Consider the following 20,139-nt stretch of genomic DNA (forward strand, 5'->3'; position numbering starts at 1 on the left):
ACTCGCGAGGCCTCCGGCTCTGCAGCTGCCTGTGTGCTCCCCAGCTGCGGGAGGTGAGCACACGTGTGGATTCCTCAGGAGGAGTGCGGATGCCCCCAGGCAGGGCAGGGGGTCTGGGCCAGCCCCACTCCTCATCTCCATGTACACCGGGAGTCCCTACCTCAGCCGGCTCTAAACTCTGGAGAGGCTTCTACAGGCCACAAAGAATAAGTTTGACTCATGTGCCCCCATGGGCATCGGAAATAGACAAAAAGAGGGTGGCAGGGGAGTCTGCAAAAGGTGTTTCAGAGCAGCTTGGCCTCATGACAGTTTCAATGCAGTTTCAAATCCTAGATAGCCCCATTTGCTTAACTAGTTTTTCCAAGGATGCTTCAAAGCTGGCTCTCTTGGTTTCCACAGCTTCTTGGTTTCAAAAGGAAAATTAAAATAACAATAAAAACTCCAAATTCCTCAGTGAACAAATAAATACTACAAACAATATTTACATCAGTAAGTCACACTGGGAGATTCCAGCACAACCAGGGAACGGAAGAACTGAGATGTGCCCTGTTTGGGGCTTAGCACTGGCTCCTGGTCAGGCTGGGACTCGCGTGAGCGAATGCAGGGGCAGGGGAGGCGGCAATGAGCAGAGGTGCTTGGCTGGGGCCTCCTTACAAGTCCAGGGAGGTGGAGTAGGCAGGAGGTGCAGAGCTGTCCCCAGATTAAGCAGGTTTCAAACAGACAGAAAAATCCCGGTTTACCCCACCAAGCACTGTGCTATGGCTGGGGTCATGGGATGAGCAGCTCCCAGGACTCAGGGAACCTTCTCCAACAGCCAGCATGGTAGGGGCAGCAGGGCCTCGGTCCTGGGGAGCACAAAGCTCAGGAGTTGGCTGCTGGCCTCCAGCCCTTTTCCAGATGACAAGGAGCCAAGGTCAGGAACAGCCCCCTCTTCCTTGGACTAGGTGACAAGGGGGATGTGGAATTCGTTTGTGTCGAAGATGAGGGGCCTCCTGGGAGGGCTGGGGTCCCTGTTGGCCTTGTGGAGCAGCTTGAAGAGTCCAGTTCCAATGTTCATGGGGATCCCCATGATGATGCATTCAGACACCCCTGAAACCAACCAGAAAGGAGGTGAGAGAGTGTCTCTACACTTGGGAAAGTCTTCAAACAGGACAGAAAGACTACTGACTTGAAGTCCCAGCCCCCACGTGTTGAGCCTGGGCTGCTCACTTTACTCCTCTTCTATGGATGCTGAAGGCATGGCCTGGTGCTCCTGGGCAGGCTGGGGGAGTTCCTGCATCTGGTTGAAGGGAAGTGCTTGCTCACAGCCCCGCTGCTGCCTCAGCAGCCTTTCTGCCCAAGCTAAAGGCATTGTGTGGCCTCACCTTTGAGCACTAAACTCAAACAGCAAGGATATACTGAATGATGCTCAGGAAACCCCAAGTTTGCCACCCAGCATGTCCTTAGCTTAGGGCCCAGGGAACAAGCAAATGGGACCGCAGCGAGCAGATGCCAATCCCCATGGAAACAGCAGCACAGATTTGTTCTGTGCCCAGGGGTCAGGGGTGGGCCAGGGGTTAACACCACCTCAACCTCAGAGTCCACAGCTTGAATCAGAAACACTAAGAAGGCAGGGCCCCTCACGGAGTGACAGGAGTCAGGCGACAGTGTAGATCCTTTCTCCAGGCTCCCTTCAGCTTTCTAAGATCTAAATGTTGGGCTCTGCGTGAGGCTTCTGGTTCTATAATAAGCAAGTGTATATCTGCTGTGTTCTGGGCTTTGTGCTACCAGGGGCCCGAGAGGCAATCAAACTAAAACCCAACACAGAGCGAGGGCTGGCACTAAGTCACAACACGCAGAGGACCAGGAGACTTTAAAGCTGGGGCAGGGCGACCACGCCAGGCCCTAAAGGTGGAGCGGTGCTGGGTCTCAGGCCTGCAAGCAGGCTTGCTCTCACCTTTGGCTGGGCCTTGCCCTTCTCCTGCCCCCATCTCTGCCTGCTTTTCTTTCCGTTCACCCTTCGTTAGAGTAAAGAACTGCGTAATTTCTCTTTCCCTCTATTTCCAACCTGTGACCCTCATCTTAGAAGCAAAAACTAGGCACACAGCGCCTGGTCCCATCCAACCATCACCTTGGTGCTGAGTCCACACGAGGAGCTGAGAGGGGAAACGGCCGCTAGGAAGCAGAGCTCTGGCGGCAGTGCCTGGGGCCAGGCGTGGCGTCCCTGTCTGAACCCCAAACTCCCACCTCAGGCCACAGGGTCTTGCTGTGGCACGAGAAAGGCTGGAGTAAAGCGGGCACTCTGGGGCGGGGGGAGCAGAGCTCCGCTGTGACAGCCACCCCTCTCCCCTAGGCCCGCCAGACAGGCTCTGTGTGGGGAGGGCAGGCCAGCGCAGGGCGAGACTCTGATAATGAGTTAGTGCCCTTGGTCTTCTCCCTGTGAAAGGGCTGATATCCATGCCTCATCAACGTGCTGAGATGGCACACGAGGCACCTGGCGGAAGCGTGCCAGCTGCCTCGTTCAGGTAGTTGGGACAGCGGGAGCGCCTGGGGCAGGACCAGAGTGGCTGACTCTCATTCTGAGGGCTAGAAAATTCCTACCTGCCCAGGGGTGACCTCTCCTCTGTCCTGACTGAGCAGGGTTCTAAAGGATGTGGGGGACGCAGGCTGCCACAATCAGGCTTTGGAGATAAAAGATCGGTTAGCTCCAATTCTGTGAGCTGCGACTTGACTCTTAAACAAGTCAAAGCTCTGCCTGCTCAGTTTCTCTTGAGAAGCCTGGCCATGGTCTAAACTGTAAAAAACTAAACAAAACAAAAAACCAACAAAAACCCACAAAGGCCTCTGGTGAGGCTGCTGCAAGCACCAAACCTACCACACACAGAGTCCTTCTGCCCAAAGTAGGCAGCGTCAAAGAGGTGGTCGGCCGTCTTCTCAAACGAGGCCAGCATCAGCACGCTCTCCTTCATCTTGGCCAGGCCAAACCTGGTGATGCCCAGGACTTCACCCTGTGCCGAGGGAGAGAGCCAGAGTGGAGACTCCTGCCAGGTCCAGAACGCAGCCCCTGCCCCCCTCAACAGAAGAAGCAAGAAGCAGCCAGGCTGCTGTTCAAGTCACAATCCAGGTTTGAGAAGGACCCTAACGACCGTCTGTCCCTCCCGTGTCCCTCTGGGGTCACTGGAGCTGACAGCACAGATCCTGACACTCACAGCCAGGGGCCGCTGGAACGAAGACCTGAGAACTGGAAGTAAAGAGTGGATACGTGTGTATGTGTAGCTGATTCACTCTGCAGTACAACAGAAACTAACACAAGGCTGTAAAGCAGCTATACGCCAATGAAAACGAACTAAACAAAAACTGAAAAGTGGGGAATTTTCTGCTAGTCCAGTGATTAGGACCCTGCACTTTCACTGCTGAGGGTCTGGGTTCAAATCCTGGTCAGGGAACTAAATTGCACCCCTCTCCCCTAAAGGAAAAAAAAATACTTTTGAAGATGTTGCTTATGACTCAAAGAAATAAAAACCCAAATAATTTAAAAACCTCAAAGTAGGGAAACAAGTAAATTTAGGTACTTTCATTCAAAGGAATATTGAACCATCATTAAAACAGTATCTTTATAAAACTACATAGCAATGTGGAAAATACTTATAATGTTCAATAAAAATGACATGCTCATATCATCACCTTCTGGCATGATGATAGAGGAAAGATTTTTGGTACAAGAGACAAAAACAAAAACCAACCAACCACAGTCCCCAGTCAGATTTTCACCTAGAAATGGCTATAGAAGTATGAGAAACGGGTTCGACAGGACATAAACCTCAGTTTGTCAGGGAATCCTTAGGCTTCTGGCAATGGCTAATTTTCTTTTAGGATAGAAACCATGCCCTGCCTCCTGCCACGCGGTTGCAATTTTCACACTGGAATTTTACCAGCACGCCCAACTGGACCGTTGTACTCTGGTTCTGGGGTAATGGTGGTCATCACAGCCAGGCGCTGTATATGTCCTCCAAGCCTCGTGCTCCTGAGACTGGGTTTGCGATAGCAGCCACGAGGCCCTCACGCACCTTGTAGGTCATGAGGTCGGAGAGCAGCATCACGTGCCGCCGGTCGATGCTCATGCCGTGGTTGACCATCGTATACTGGATCTCGTTGATGATAGTTGTCCGGGCAGCTTCGATGCCCAGGGTTTTCTCCACCTGCGGAGGGCAGAGATGAATGGAGGCAGCCACGTCCAGGGCTCCCCAGCTTCCCCTCATATCCTCCTCTGCCCTGCAGGTTCCCAGCACCCTGTGTCCCTCCCCAGAGATGGAGTGTGGGGTAGTCTTCGGTGCAGACCCAGAGTGAACGGCAGGGTCAGAGAATGTGCTGGGCCAACTGCAGGAGCCCTGGCTGTGAGCGGTACCTCATATGTGTTGTTGGAGGTGGTCCGGGTGCCCTTCACGCCGTGGGTGGCCATGACGGCCCGCAGGTTATCCCCCTCCACCAGGAGCTTGTACTTCTCCTTCCCGCTCTGCTCATCGATGTGGATGACAGCTCGGGACACCTCCGGGATGCCCTGCACCACCACCTGGACACAGAGACACAGAGGGCTCGAGAGCCCGCAGTGCGTACGGCCCCGCCCACCTGGCAGCCTGGGACACGTCAGTGGCTGAGAGAACTGGGGGTGTCGTCACAGCCTGTGTTTGTGGTCTTGATCACCCCATCTCAGAGGTGACTGTCAGGAACGCGCCAAAGCTGGGAGTGCCTGTGTGCTGCCTGAGCTGCTGGGGGGTGGGGAGGCGGGAAAGCAGAAGCGCAGGGGGTCGTGCCCTCTTCCACCACCAGCTTTATGAGAGAAGAGAGAAAAGCTGAATAGGCAGAATGGTGAGGCAGGGCGAAGGAGGCAACCTGAACCTGCCTGACTCCTCAGGGATGTGGCAAAGAAACGAAGGAACCGGGTGCCACCCGCAGTCTCAGCAGCCCTTACGCGCCCCGATGTCTGGCTCTGTAGCTTAGAGACAAACGTGCTCCCTCCCGTCACGCACCTTCAGGCGTGAGGCCTGACCAGCTGGGGAGGTGACCTGCGACTCACCTTGGGGAGATCCTCTTTCAGGAACTGCAGCACGTAGTACATGGAGCTCTTGCTGTTCTCTCGGGGGGTGACGCACACCACTGCCTCGCCGTGCACGGCCACGTCGCCGGGCTTCACACGCAGCTTGGACATGCAGATGGAGTACCTCACCGTCTCAGCGTTCACCTGTGAGGGCGCATGCCTGGGAGGTTACTGGCGGGATTTGGAGGCTGCGGTTTCTGTTGTTTCTTGGCCTTTCAGCATCCTGCCCCTCAAAGGAACCTTTTTAATTATCCCCCCCAGCCCACAGTCTCTCTCCTCATCATGTCTTTTTTGGTACTGTGATATTTTAATACCAGAGATATATGTATATGTATACACTGTATATACACCTCTGCTTATTCACTAAAAAAGTAGATCCTACCCCTCGCCCCTCCTAAATCCATTTTGCCACCGTTACCCGTTTATAAATGCCAATAAGAAGAAGCCAGGTCAACCCACATATCCTGAGCCAGCCACTGCTGCCCGGGGGCCCACAGGTGGGTAAGACGCAGCTGGCACTATGGTCCTCCCAACTGCTGGCATGCCGTGTCACAGCAAATGGGCACTGTGGTCTGCACACCACCTCCACTCGTTTCCTGTGTGTCTCTAGGTGGTCATATCTGTGCCGGGGTCAGGGGTAGACAGAATGTGAAGGCACAACAGATCCAGAGGACAGACACCAGGTGGAAGCCTCTTTGGGGCTTCCTGTGCTACGCACAGCTCTTGCCCTAGTTCATCACACCTGTCCTGGGACTGCAAGGGGTGACTTCCTTCACACATTTAATTACGGGACTCACTTCCAGCCTCAGAAGTCTGATCCGTTCTAGGGAGAGCTTGACGAGAATGAAGCAATCATCAGGAAGAAACACTTCTTCGATATACTCTGAAATCTGTGGTGTCAAAAGATCAGAACATCCGTCAGTCACTTCCCTGTCCCTCGGAGTATACGAGGCTCCCTCTCCTCTCTAAGGACACAGAGCAGCGTGGACACACGGATTGGTAAAGCCACTACAAATGGTTCTCACACGTCCTGGCAACGCTGCTGGGTTAGTTTTCTTATTATCGAGAGGGATTTCTTCTTACCTCTCCCAAGAGGGTTTTCTCAATTCTCCCTTTCACCAGACGAGCATAATCTGCATCGTCGTCCTTGTCCAGCTGTGCTGTGATGATGGGAGTGCTGTGGGGAGGACGGCAAAGGATTATGAGGCTGCTTGAAGACCACGCTGCGTTACGCCCGGGTGAATCTGGAACCCTAACGGCAGCTGCGGTTTACTGTCCTGAGCGTTCACTGGAGTCAGGCGCAGTCCTGAGGGCCGCGCACCCATGCTCGTGAGGCAAGCCACTCCATCAGTGTGTGAGTGGCTTTCAGAACAGTCTTCCTGGCCAAGCACACCTACCTTTTCCTCTCTGGTCCTAATACGTAGTTACTTCAGTTCTGTTCCCTGAGTAAACTGACCCTTGGTATACTACAGGTTTGTATACTATGGCATGTGCAGTGACAAAATCATGTCACTATTAGCTCACCCCGCTCCACTCCCACAGCCTCCCCTCCAGGACACCTCTGGCTGCTCCAACTACGAGCTCGTAGCTTCCACCCTTGCCATTCTGGATGGCATCCCCTGAATGCACACTCCTGGGTGATCTGACTGCCCTAGAGGCGGCAGAGCCCCTGCCACCCGGGACAGGGACAGGTGCTGTTCCAGAACCTAGTGCAGCGCTCTCTCCTTTAACGCTGTACTGTCATTCTGCTACATTCCGATCACAGGTAGGACATGATTTTGTCACTGAACGCACTATAAAATATTTCTCTCTTTCCTAGTTTCAGGTCACCTACAAATTCTATCATGAAACCACCAGGGGGTGGGATTTGGGCTGGGGGAGTGTTGTCACAGAATACGGCCCCAAAATTGAGTCGCAGACACATCATCAGGACTAGTGAAGCTGGGAATAATAACATCAAACGGATGAAGTCTACAATGACACATGGTTCCAATTTTTCCAGGCATTGTTTTAGGTTTCTCTCTTTCATGTGACTTGTGGCCACAAGAACCACTGCTTCGGCTTTGACTCTCTCCAGTTTGGACATTCTGTCTTGGGTGTTTTTTAAGAGCCATGATATGATTAACACTAGCATGTGTCACTCCAGAGTCTGAGATACTGTCCGCTAGCATTTATCAGACACCCACTCGTGACAAGGGAAACGTTGTTTCTCCAGGACATGACAGACGAGTGTGAGAACAAGAGGGAAAGGGATGAGGGCACCTGATGGCCTTGGAGGCGTTGATGATCTCTTTGATGCGGGGCACGCCCAGGGTGATGTTCATGGAGGCCACGCCCGCAAAGTGGAAAGTCTTCAGGGTCATCTGGGTGCCCGGCTCGCCAATGCTCTGGGCACAGAGCGCGCCCACCGCGGAACCTGGCTCCATCTGTGCCCTGAAAAGACAAAATGGGATGAAATGTACAGCCTGGGGGCTACAGTTAATGATGATGCAATATCTTTGTACGGCGGCAGATGGTAACCAGATGTATCGTGGTGACCTTTTTGCAACATACAGAAATACTGAATTGCTGTGTTTGCACCTGAAACTTGCATAATGCTGTAGGTCAACTACCTGTCCTTTGTTTAGTTGGCAAGTTGTGTCCAACTCTTTGTGACCCCATGGACTGCAGCACACCAGGCTCCTCTCTCCATGGAATTTTCCCAAGCAAGAATACTGGAATGGGTGGCCATTTCCTTCTCTAGGGGATCTTGACCCAGGGATTGAACCCGAGTCTCCTGCTTGGCAGGAGGATTCTTTATGACTAAGCCATCTGGGAAGCCCCTACTGCATTAATACAATTAAACAAAAGAGATGCAACTATCTTATATAAAGCCCATTTAAATATACCCGTTTTATATACTTTTACATATAGGTCAACTACACCTCAATTAAAAGACAAAACCAGGGATTCCCTGGCCCTCCAGTGATCAGGACTTTGTGCTTTCACTGCCAGGCACCAGGTCCAACTCCCAGGGACTAAGATCCTGCAAGCCTTGTGCCACGGCCCAAAAAAAAAAAAAAAAAAAAAAGACAAAACTAAAACCCCCAAACTGCTGGGGAGGTGTCTGATTATCTTTCAACAGAAAAAATACATATGCCGTCAGGGTCAGGAAGGAATTGGCAAGGACCCAGGTTGGGCTTGTGACAGAGGAAGAACCGGACACAGATCAGGTACAGGTACAGAGGAGGGGGAGCAATGCTCGGAGGGGTCCAACAATGGCAGTGAACACCGTGTGGCTGCTTGTGGTCAGCGTGGGATGAGTGGACAAGACCTAAGGGCTCCGCTCACACGTGGTACTGCAGGTGGACAAGCAGCCAGCCCTTGCCAAATACATTGGTAGTTTCCCTATGAAAACACGATGCTCGGAAATTTGTTTGCACTTCTTCCCACATGTTGGAGCACTCAGCCTGTCTACCCACTGGAGCCCCTAGAGAGGAGGTGACAGAACCTGCTCAAGGCTGGCAGTTGGTAAGTGATGTGGGCACAGCATTCTGTTTCCTGGGGAAATAGGAAAGATGCAAGAGACCCACTGGACTGCCCGGCAGCCTGGGACAATTAGCACCCTCACCTCATGTACTTGTCCCTACACGTCTCCAGAAACTTCTCTATTTGGGTGGGGGTGATCCGGTCCAACTGGTACAGCACACGGGGCTAGAGGAACAAAGGCGGAGTTGAGGGTCAGGGCCGGCAGCGTGGGAAACCCCCTGCATCTCCTGAGCCCTGGGGGAGGGCCACTACCTCTGTCGTGCCATTGTCGTTGATGCCGTATTTATCTCTGGTCTTCTTGATCTTCTCAGAAACCTCCTTGATAAACTTTTTTATCTCCTGAAAGATTACACAACAAACATCAGATATATATTTCTCAGTGATTTGCACGACCTGATTCATTTTTTAGTAAACTTTAGTCATGTGATGAATCCTTCCTACTTTAGGGGTGGCTAAATAAGACACTATAAGGGATATGACATGGATAAGGGTTCTATTACAAAATGTTTTTCTAAGGAACACACCACGTTCCCCATACCCTGGACACGTTCATCCATTGCAATGTTTCTCAGGTCTTTTCACTCTGATGATGCTTCCTGTGAATCTGTAGTGCTAACCCAGCATGTGAGGATGACACAGGATGACCCTTTCCACCTGCTGCCTTCTCCCCTGCTCTCCTGGACACCTTGCTGCCCACATTCATGCAGCCCAAAGTACTGCTGCACCACTTGTACTTCTAAGCCTTTAGACTCATACATTTTTGAGGGTTTCTTCTGAAGCTGTTCTGCTCAACTTAAATACTACAGAGCTTGGCTTTGTAGATGCTATGCACATTTCAAGCACATGCCTTCAGCCTGCCTTCATTTCAAAGGAAACACGCCCAGGTCCCAGCTCTATCTCTGACCCTCACCTCTGCCTTGCTCGCCTGTCTCATGCTCCCTTTCCACACACAGTCAGAACTTTGTAAGGCCTCCAGGAAATCACCCTCAAAGCTGCAAATGAAACATCAGCTTATCTGTTGCTCCCGCTGTATTTTAAGAATAGGGCTCTAAGCCCTGGGATGATGACAAAATGGAGCAAGAAATAAGGTGAAGAGACTTTACACTGTATGGAAGAGCCACAGGGCATGGCTAGAAATGACAGGCCTAAGTTTTCTGGTAACTACTCTAAGGGGAAGACCCATATGCTTTATACTTTGGTATGTGTCTGTGAAAGAGCCTTGCGGTTGCTCCTAGAACCAGCATCAGCCAGGCTCTCCTTTCGAGGAGTTTTCACAGAGGGTGTGGTGTTTAATGGGCCACACACATCCACGTCCTGCGGGGAGCACACACCACGCACCGTGGGGCTGACTCCTAGAGCGCTTCAGGTGAGCTGAGGACACATGGAATCTAGCAGCTGCATCCTTCAGAGAAAGCACATCCGCTGCTCTGGTTTGATCCAGGGGTGTTTCTGACAGTAAGGGAAAGGGTGGATAGACTATGCTTCCTCTCAGCGACCCTCAGGGAAATATGATTTCCCTCAATGATTTTGGACAAATTGGGGGCTAGGGGGCACTCTGGCCAAGTGCAGGCATCCAGCTGCTTTGTGCGGCTGGCTGAGGGCAGATCCACACATCTGGACAAATCCCCAGGCAGGCCCGAGGGTGGACAACTGTTTTGATAGCTGCAAAGCCTCACTAGGTCTTGTTTCTCAGTTGAGGATAACTGTAGCAGAAGACCAGCATGCCTGCCCAGTGTCTACTCAATCTATATCACAGCTGAAAATATCTCAAGTTTCGTCTGAAAGAAATGTTTCAAAGGGCAGACTGGACCAGAAGCCCACTTTTGCAAAAATAAAATTCTATAAGGCACTTACAGAAAGCTTGAGACTTAACTAGCCGAGTATTGTTCTAACATTGCAAAAATAAATCTCTCTAGCCTCCCATAGACTACTGAGCAATTTCTAGTTACTATCTTTACTGAAAGCAAAAAACTAAAACTTCTGGGGTCCACAGGGTCTGTGACCACAAACTCTTCTTAGTCACTTGCTGTCTAGCGTGGTACGCTCTCCCTGTGGGGCGGCAGGACTCTGGCTCCATCACTCTAGAGCAGAGGCCATTTGGGCTGACTAAGGTCAGGGCTTGGCTAAGGGAACAGGCCCCTCTACAAAGTCAAATGTTTCTGCCCAGTCTACACTCAGGGGAGGGGTTTTCTGCAAAGTTGTCTCAGCCCACTGGACACTTCAGAATGGCTCCCAAGAGCTCAGGTGATTGAGGGGCTATAAGGGTGGACTCCATCACACCTGGGCTGTCCCCTGTTCATGAACACAGGCTTCCCATGACTCTACTTGTTGGTCAACTCCCCTCACTGACAAAGAGTGGAAGGTTACTATGCCACTCAGCCATCATTCTGTGCAGAAAGACTTTTATTTAAGAAAGAACTTAAACTAATTTAAAAGAACTTGAAAATTCTCAAGAGACTCTTTTTAAAGAGAGACTCTACAGGCTTACTTGTTAATTACAGGTTTGAGGCCACATTTTTCAGATACAGTTAGTTGTTACAAATCAGAGGTAGAACTCAGAGCTGGAGACGGTGGTGGGACAATCTTCCCTGGGGAGGCTCTGCCTTCCAGTGGAATCCTCATCAGCGATAAAACCCGCGGCCACCTAGTGTCTCCTCTGTATCATTCAGTATTAAGAGCTTCCTTCAATGGATGACTTCCTCCCTGAGCCTACTTATCTAGCTGTGGTCGTGTCCTTTAGGGCGAGCCTCTGAAAGCCCTTCTGACCCAGATGTTGCCATTTGCCTGCTAGGTGTTCAAGGCTGCCCCACTTGTTGGCACAGGGAAACTGGGGCCAGAACCCAAGGCCAAGCTGATCCAGGGGGTTTTCATCTGTCAAGGAAGTCCGTACATACGAGCAGTCAAGAGCACACACCTCACACCATCCCCCAGTTCGGGTGCTGCAAAGGACAGCTTTCAAGCTGCCACCCACGTGGACATGCTTCTGGCAGCGGCTTTGCTAAAAGGAATGAGTTCCCTCACCCAAGAGTTATGGCAGATATTCTGAAAGTTAGGTTAAAAGGAAAAAAGCTCCCTTTTTGGAAGGGGAAACTGAGACAAGCTACTAAGAGCTCAGCAGGATCAACCCATGCATGCCAAGGGAACTCAGAACACGGCAACTGGCAGGCTGTTAATCACACGGCTGCCCAGCAGCTAACGCTCACACTCAGCCCGCAGCGTGTGTGTGGGCCTGGCTGTCGGCTTCTGGCAGGGCTAGGGCTCCGCGCCACCCGGGAGTTCTCTCTGCCTCCCCAGCTCTGACACCACAGCCAGACAATGTTTTCTCGGCTCAGGTGAATCTGTTCTGGTTGGCGAATTTTGGAATCCCTCGGCAAACCTGAGCTCAGACTGAGCGACTGGAGGGTGAGGACGCGTTCCGCCACCTCCGCGGCCCTGGATCTGTGGGGCGTGTGACAGATGGGGATGGGACGGATGAACAAGTGCTCACTGAACCCACAAGTGCTGCTGGTCAGGGGACCACTGTCAAACCGTAAGACAAGAAAGGGCCTGGGCCAAGTGATGAAGGGGAAGCCCTGCCGGCCGGACTGGGACAGCGCCCTGCAGAGCCTGGGGCTGGCAGACCGCTGGGTGCAGCACAGCTACGCCCCCTGCTCGGCAGCCACAGCACGGAAGCACGTTACCTCATTGTATTTCTCATAGCCTGTCTCAGTTAAGGTCTTCGAGGAGAAACAGAAACACAAATAAGTGAATACAGTCATGGAGAAAAACCAAATCACACCTCTCATTTGTTACTTAAAAAAAAAAAAAATTGTGAAGCAACAAAAACAAAACAAAGGCACTCAGCTTAGCCAGGATCTTAATTTTAAATGTATTAAAATCCAGAAGAGTCTCTTTTTCACCTTTTGTATCTTACCGTGTCAAAGAGTGAAGAGCTTTTAACTAAAATATCCTTATGTAAGTGTCTTACTGTTTTCATTTTTTATATACTTCAAGGGATATATTTTGTGTTATATTTGAATCACAATCAGTATACACAGGGAACCATGTATTCCTGTATTCCTTTGCTTTTGATCATAAACATGATTATCAACAGAAAGGAGGAGGCCTGTGAAATAAAAACAAACTAAAAACCAAGAGGATGTCAAGGTAACAGGTCCCTGGAAGAAAAAGGAAGGATGACTGTACATTTCTAACCCATATTGTGGCAAGAAAAAAAGCAATTTAAAATAATGATGGTATTAAACGAACACTACTGCGTCATTTATTGTATAAAACACAATAAATGGCATTAAAACAATGCTCTATTACAAATTACTGGGTTTCAAAACCACGGAGGGAGGAGTTGGCCTACAGGATGAGAGACTGGGTGGCAGGGGGTGATAGGGACAGGGTTTAAAAAAAAAATCAGTTCTCATAACTAGAGCACTTGTCTTCTACCAGAGAAACACTTGTGCAAAAGACAAACTAAAAAAGACATGAGATTAATTCTTTATGCAGACTGCTGAGATTCTCCTGCCTGTGCCGCTCTTAAATCTTCTAACAAGAAACACTCTTACGTAAACACCCCCAGCTTATACACTTCACTGTCGGCACCTGGAGAATGATTCCTTGGTGACGGCCAAGCCGGGTGCACAGCCCCCGCAAAGCTCACCTGCAGGAAGCTGTCCTGGCAGCAGAGAAACTCGTTCTTCTTCATGATGGACTCGGCGCTCAGGAGCAGCTCGTTCTTACTCAGAGCAGGCTCGCTCCGGCACGGGAAGACTGCCTCAAGTATCGAAAGAAAACAGTGTGATTTGGAGGCGGGCAGGGGACAGTATTCAGTGAAGGACTTTATAAGAGACAAAACGACCTCCCCCGAGTGAGCTTTCAGCAGCTTGTGATGTTTTTGTCTTTCAAAACGCGTTGCAGACTCTACCTTTAATACGGAGGTGAAAACAGCATAAACTGATACTCCACCTGACGTAACAGCTTCTGGGCTATTCAGTGGGTATTGTCATTCCTTCCCAACTTCCCCCTGCCCCAGATTTGCACTAAAACCATAAACTGCTGTTATAAAAAAAATAATTCAAGTGTGAAAATACTTGCCCACCCCCACGCTCATGGGTTTTCCCTCAAAGTTTTAATGGTTACACTGCACCCTAACGTGGACAGACCATTCCATGTTTGACCTGTCCTCCACAGATGGCCTGTATCTGCTATAAACAATGCTGGGAGAACATTCTTGGCACATTTAGATCATTTCTGCAGGGCAAATTCCTATAAGTGAGATTTAAGTATCGCTCAAGGGCAACCAGATTTAAATTCAGATCAACACTGTCCAGCTACCTCTCAAAAAGCTTGCTTTATATTCCGTTAAAACTATGTGAAACAGGCCTGCTTCTCCACACCCATGACTTTCACATGGCCTCTATCGCACTTTCCTAGACACTGACAAGAAGACAAAGCCCTCTTCCACTGGCACTGGTTTACTACCAACAACTAGACTTTGAAATTGAGAAACTCTCTTTCCTTAATACCTGGGGAAAATTATGCAAAGTGAATACAAAAGACAAACACTATCGCAGTGCTTGGGTAGATATGACAGCGCTGACTGTGTGCTATGCCAAAGGCACATCCATTCTAAGGAAATGTCCTTGAAAACGCTCACAGATATAATGCTTAATCTTACTTTGATGTTGTCCAGAACCCTTTTAAACTCTAAGGGCTCATCTTTTCCCTCCATGGCTGCAGGATCTAAGCCGTCTCCCCCGTAAATGAACTGGATGATATCACCCGTAGAGCTGCGGACTGTCAGGTCATACTGTGAACAAAGATCTTCCAGGGACTTGACGAGCCTTCTCTGAAGGGAGAGAAGGAGAGGAGATAAAAGTTCAGGTGCTTTGAGAGCACTAGTCACATGTACGAAGGTTGATATTTGCAAGTGAGTTTCAAGGCTACCAGTGCTTTTAATCACATAAAAACGTTTTATTAGAAATCCCTTAAAAAGAGTCCCTGACCTCAGGAATGGCCCCACAAGTGCCTCACTAGCCTGTACAATGGGATTTAGAATATGCTCCACGCTCCAGTGTGTTTTAGAACACAAGCAATTTAAACCCCATCACCCCCGAAGGACTCTGCAAACGCTGTTTTCCTAGGCTGCTTTGCCTTCCCTCTCTGTCTCTCTAAGGTTTAAACTAATGCAATTGCTTTGCATTTCTAAACACAACTTAATCCGGGACCCCTGTGGACTTCAATATGAATTACAGAGGATCCGGTGCAGGCCCTCTTCTGGGACCGATGGGTAAGAAGAGAGAACAGGACTAAGGTTGTTTGAAGCAGCAGGCAGCAGCCATTTCTCAAACCTGCTTAGGGAGAACCTTCCACCAGCAGAACCCTCCAGCCAGCGGGGTGAAGGGGTTCAATGAGTTAAAGGGAAAGATAGCTTCCTCCAGGCAACTTCACAACAAAAATCCCTCATGCCAGAAGTAATTTGTTCCAGGTTAACAAGCCACTCTGGGAAAGTCACACTCTCGACTTCAGAAAGGTAAAGGACAAAAAATAAAGTCAATAGACATTCAGGCAAGAGTGTTACATTTCACAGTCTGTTAGGTTTCTGACAAAAGCACACTCTGAAGCTAAAGGGTGATTTCCCATTAAAAGATCATTAAAAGGGAAGCACTATCAGTTATGCCACACAGGGGACAGACGAGAGGTTATGGAAATTGGTGGGTACTGACTCGAGTCCATTTTGCTCTCATCAACCTTGTGTATCCTGGCTTACTCATTCACTCATTGCTCATCTCTGGTTATCAGGCCTGGTTCCCCTGCTTGCCAAGGGCTGTGCTTCTCAGTCCATGGTGGGGAGAAAAGGGACACAAAACCACAGCAGTTCATGGCCTAGCAACTTGGAGTGTTAACCTCAGCATGTATTTGTAAGCAGATAAAATCATCAAAAAACCAAACCAAAACCAAAACCAAAACCAAACACAAGACAAAAAACAAAATGCAGATTATGGAGTACAAGGTAGAGATGGGGAGAGATCCTTCGCTTGTGGTCTTATGGAAGCACAAAGTAGGATGTGTTCTCACCCCTCTGCTGTCTAGGATGTACCCCTGTGGCAGTCTCAGAAACACAGGCATAAAAAGCACGTAGCTCAGCCCTGTCCCCAAAGACTGCTCTCCTGCAACTACACACACAGCGGAGAACGAGTCCACCCTCCACGTGCCCAAGCCTAGCTCAGCCCTGTCCCCGAAGACTGCTCTCCTGCAACTACACACACAATGGAGGACGAGTCCGCCCTCCAAGTGCCCAAGCCCTCCCGTGGGCCGTGGAACAGGTTCTCTGAGTCCCTTAGAGTGACATTTACGATAGATTACATAAACCGCTGCAGTGAGCACAGCCCTCTCAGTGTGTAATCAGGAGGTGGGTGTTGTCACCCTATCTCCGTGTATTAGCAAGTAGTGGCTCAGTGAGATGACGTGCCGGGGGATTTCTGGTCCATGTTCTCCTCCAGCAGGGCTTTGGTACATGTGGTTCCAGCCTGGTCTGCACCATTCGAAGGAGACACTGATTTTGAACTTTTTTTTTTGAACATCTTACTTTTTTGTGTTGTTTATTTTTAGGGCATCTACATCTCTCAGTTTTTCCTCTTAAATGCCAAGACTTAATACATCAGAAGTCAGGTAGAAAAGAAGCAAACACTCAGCAGTCAAGATCCACAGACCTGTCCGGCTTCACTGCTAATGGCCTAGGTTTCTTCAGGTTACCTGCATATATCCTGTTTCAGCTGTCTTCACGGCTGTGTCGACCAGACCTTCCCGGCCAGCCATCGTGTGGAAGAAAAACTCGGTTGGTGTCAAACCAGAATAAAAGCTATTAGCCACAAAGCCTTTGGCAGCTGGGAGCTAGAGAGAGGTAGGAAAAAAAAAAAAGAAAAATCTAACAAATACAAGTTTAAGGTCCCCAATTCCAAGACCCATTCAAATCAGAAAATACCTCACCTTTAGACTATAAATACCTGGCCAATGCACTCCCATGTGTTATGCCCTTTCCTAAAGAAATAATTTAGTTCAAATCATCCTTACCAGAGAAAAGGAGAGTGAGTTCCCAGCCAGGGCTGGAGCTCGTGCCAGTGGCAGCCAGGTGGCTCAGGACAGGGACACCGAAGCTTGGGCTGCTACTCCTAGAGCAGGCAGGCAGTCACGGATCTCAGTTTAGAGGGCACCTTGGCCTTCTCCCAGGAAATGACTATTGTCAAGATACCTGCCGGCAGGCTGGACCTGTCCACTTCCAAAATATAGCTGTGTGCTGCTACAGTTTATGGGGATTCATTTTTGGGCTGTTGGAAATATCCTAAAATTTAGATTATGATGATGATCACACAACTCTGTGAACACACTAAGCTGCTGAACTCTACACTTTAATTGGGTGAATATTAAGATAAAGAAAAAAAACAACTGTAAAAAACCAAAAAAATCCACATATAAAAAACGCCCTATGAAATGCCCAGTGGCCTTTGATCTGGACAGGTTGGTGTTCCTTGGAGGACAACTCAGACGAAAAGGCTAAAATTCTTTTGCCCCATTTCACTTAAGGGGCAGCTGGCATACTCAAAAGCACTTCTAGGCAAGTACCATCTTCCCCAAAGTCTGGAACTAGATGTCCTTGGCATCTCTTCTAAATTGGTCAGGCTTTGACTCTGAGCCATATAAGCACAGTCAGGTACCACTCCAGTGACTTGCTGGCTGCCTGACCTCTAGTAAATTCTGATCTTGGACAGAGAGCCCAAGTTGTTCCTGGGGCCGCCGGATACGGACAGTGTCTGTCAATTTCAGTACAGCAGTCCCCTCTCCCCAGGAGGGGCTGGCCATAAGTCCTACAACTCCTCAGGCCAGGAGCAGCTGGGCCATCTGTGTTTTAGTGTGAATAACAGGTGACTCATCCAGAATTACTAAGTGATCAAATCAGCTCTAAGTTCCTCAACTGTTCATTAATGGCTATCTACCCCAGAAGCTCAGAAAACCCCAGCACAGGCCTGTCTGTCTCACTCTGCTCACAGTGGCGCCCAGACCACAAGGCCCCACGGAGCTCAGAAGCCGTTTACACGCAGTGTAGGGATTCCAGAGAGAACCTGGGATTTCCTGGTCGTTTCACTGTGGTTCACATGTTCACTGTTTAAAAACTTTCTACTTTTATGTAAGTGTTCCCTAAAATAAGCATACAGATTGAATGCAAACAAATGGAAACAACACAGTCAGATTACTTAAGATAAAGTTCAATGGGAAACTGACATCCTCCTCCTTAGAAGAGAAAATATACAAAAGGGCACTAGTCCAAGTTTTACAGCTCCGAGTTTCATGAGGCTCCTTCTACAGGACTCAATCAAGTTTGGGCTGCAGAGGGAATAACCCTGAGTGGTCCCCACCCTCTATACCAGCTTCAGGAGTCGCCTAATTGGCAGCCCCAGAGCTTCGGTCATTCTTTCGTGCTGCTGAAGGTTGTCCTTCAAAGTTGTATTTGATCCACTCTTGCTTACCTTTGAGTGTTTTTCAAAGTGAGGCAGGGACCTGTTTTCAAAGCCATCTGGCACTCGAGAGCCACTGATAGCTTGCTGTCCTACACAGGCAATCATCTGTGATATGTTAATGAAGGAACCTGGGGAAGCAGGTCAGAAATGGAACATGCATTTACCAAAATCACAGTAACTGAAGTATAAGCAGATCTGTTGATAAAACAGGAATACAACATGGCACAGCCCCCATCCTCAACAAGTTCATACTCTAGTTCATTCAGTGAAGGACAGAACCAGAACAGCAGGGATAGAGCTGACAGTAACACAAGGAAGGCCAGGCAGGGCTAGAGCTCAGGGGCGAATGAGCACTCTGGGGCTGGAGGAGAGACTTCCAGAGTAGTATTCGAGAAGGCATGGTCAACCAGCTGGACTCTTGGAGAAAATTATGACTTCCACATAGAGGACGTGCGGGAGGAGTTCCAAAATGCGTCAGAGAGTGGGAAGCAGAGACACAGGACAGGAGTGTGGGGTATGCACCAGGAGCAGGGAGGAGACTATGGGGTGAAGCACAGCAAGGCTAAAGCGACTGGACTTTATTCTGTCAGAAATTTGTGAAAATAGGAAGTTTGCAAAGCTCAGGGTTCTGAATTTGAGTGCAGTATCATGAAACCTAGCACTTTCAGGTCCTGGCTAGCTATAAAATTTAAGGGTATTTAATTATCATCAAACATATTGTTTTAAAAATCTCTGGCTCTTCTTTCTTTCTTCAAAAAAATAAGACCAAGTTTACCCAAAGCACCCTCAAACTCAGAAATCCACACACATGATAAACAAGTTTCTCCAAAGGAGTTAGACATTCTAAAAATGCAAATCACCGTCTCCTTCTCTAAGCATTATTTGAAAAGATATAGTGGCTCAGATGGTAAAGCATCTACCTGCAATATAGGAGACCCAGGTTCAGTCCCTGAGTCAGGAAGATCCCCTGGAGAAGGAAATGGCAACCCACTCCAGTACCCTTGCCTGGAAAATCCCATGGACAGAGGAGCGTGGTAGGCTACAGTCCATGGGGTCACAAAGAATTGGACACAACTGAACAACTTCACTTTCTTTCACTTTCACACCCTTATAAACAAAAGGCCTGAAGCTCTTTTTTTTTTGAGGGTGGTGGAGGGGGGCTGCCGCGTAGCTTGTGGGATCTTAGTTCCCTGACCAGGGATTGAACCTGGGCCTGGGCAGTGAAAGCACTGAGTCCTAACCACTGGACGCACAACCAGGGAATTCTAGGCCTGCAGTTCTGATGCACATCTTCCAGAGCACAACCAGCCAGCCTGCATGGAAGGCAGTGAGAGCAGCGGCCAGAGGAGGTGCTCACCTTTGGAGCCACACAGAGCCATGGTGAGGGGGCTGTTGCTCTTATCCAGCTCCCGGAGGCAGGCGCTACCTGCGTGGTCACGGATCACGGACAGCTCCTTCAGGATCAAAGCCTGGCGGGACAGAGATGCATGGTGCCTATGTGATTACCAATGCTCAACGTGACATTTAAGAGAATGTGAAGAATTCGAGCGAGATGTCAGATTTCCAGCAGATAAAAGGTTTCAGACCTTAGAAGACCAAGATGTCCTATCTCTGCAGAATGACATTTTTCACGTGCTAAGTCACTTCCAGAGAAGGCAATGGCACCCCACTCCAGTACTCTTGCCTGGAAAATCCCATGGATGGAGGAGCCTGGTGGGCTGCAGTCCATGGGGTCGCTAAGAGTCGGACATGACTGAGCGACTTCACATTCCACTTTCATGCACTGGAGAAGGAAATGGCAACCCACTGCAGTGTTCTTGCCTGGAGAATCCCAGGGACGGGGGAGCCTGGTGGGCTGCCGTCTATGGGATCGCACAGAGTCGGACATGACTGAAGCGACTTAGCAGCAGCAGCAGCAAGTCACTTCAGTTGTGTCCTACTCTTAGAGGCCCTATGGACTGTAGCCTGCCAGGTTCCTCTGGCCATGGGATTCTCCAGGCAAGAAAACTAGAGGGGGTTGCCATGCCTTTC

At 49.6% G+C, this 20,139-nt stretch overlaps 1 protein-coding gene across 3 annotated transcripts in view; it reads right to left on the reverse strand.

Moving 5' to 3' along the window:
- Nucleotides 1–386: 386 nt before the first annotated feature.
- Nucleotides 387–20,139, reverse strand: part of POLR3A (RNA polymerase III subunit A) — a 47,111-nt gene continuing 27,358 nt past the window's right edge. For 2 of the 3 annotated variants that reach the window (XM_006056935.4, XM_044942348.2), the window contains exons 17-31: nucleotides 19,466–19,577; nucleotides 18,118–18,236; nucleotides 16,349–16,486; nucleotides 14,271–14,441; nucleotides 13,254–13,367; nucleotides 8,855–8,941; nucleotides 8,685–8,767; nucleotides 7,337–7,507; nucleotides 6,158–6,251; nucleotides 5,872–5,964; nucleotides 5,054–5,218; nucleotides 4,385–4,549; nucleotides 4,047–4,178; nucleotides 2,855–2,987; nucleotides 387–1,089 (exon numbers count right to left, since the gene is read on the reverse strand). In XM_006056935.4, the coding sequence (XP_006056997.1) occupies nucleotides 941–1,089; nucleotides 2,855–2,987; nucleotides 4,047–4,178; nucleotides 4,385–4,549; nucleotides 5,054–5,218; nucleotides 5,872–5,964; nucleotides 6,158–6,251; nucleotides 7,337–7,507; nucleotides 8,685–8,767; nucleotides 8,855–8,941; nucleotides 13,254–13,367; nucleotides 14,271–14,441; nucleotides 16,349–16,486; nucleotides 18,118–18,236; nucleotides 19,466–19,577 (1,926 nt within the window). In that variant the 3' untranslated portion in view covers nucleotides 387–940. Of the gene's footprint in view, nucleotides 1,090–2,854; nucleotides 2,988–4,046; nucleotides 4,179–4,384; nucleotides 4,550–5,053; nucleotides 5,219–5,871; nucleotides 5,965–6,157; nucleotides 6,252–7,336; nucleotides 7,508–8,684; nucleotides 8,768–8,854; nucleotides 8,942–12,282; nucleotides 12,319–13,253; nucleotides 13,368–14,270; nucleotides 14,442–16,348; nucleotides 16,487–18,117; nucleotides 18,237–19,465; nucleotides 19,578–20,139 lie in introns of all 3 variants that reach the window. The other variant, XM_025284812.3, reaches the window with a different exon arrangement.

Source organism: Bubalus bubalis, chromosome 4 (genome assembly GCF_019923935.1).
Source record: "Bubalus bubalis isolate 160015118507 breed Murrah chromosome 4, NDDB_SH_1, whole genome shotgun sequence".
NCBI classification, from domain to species: Eukaryota; Metazoa; Chordata; class Mammalia; order Artiodactyla; family Bovidae; genus Bubalus; species Bubalus bubalis.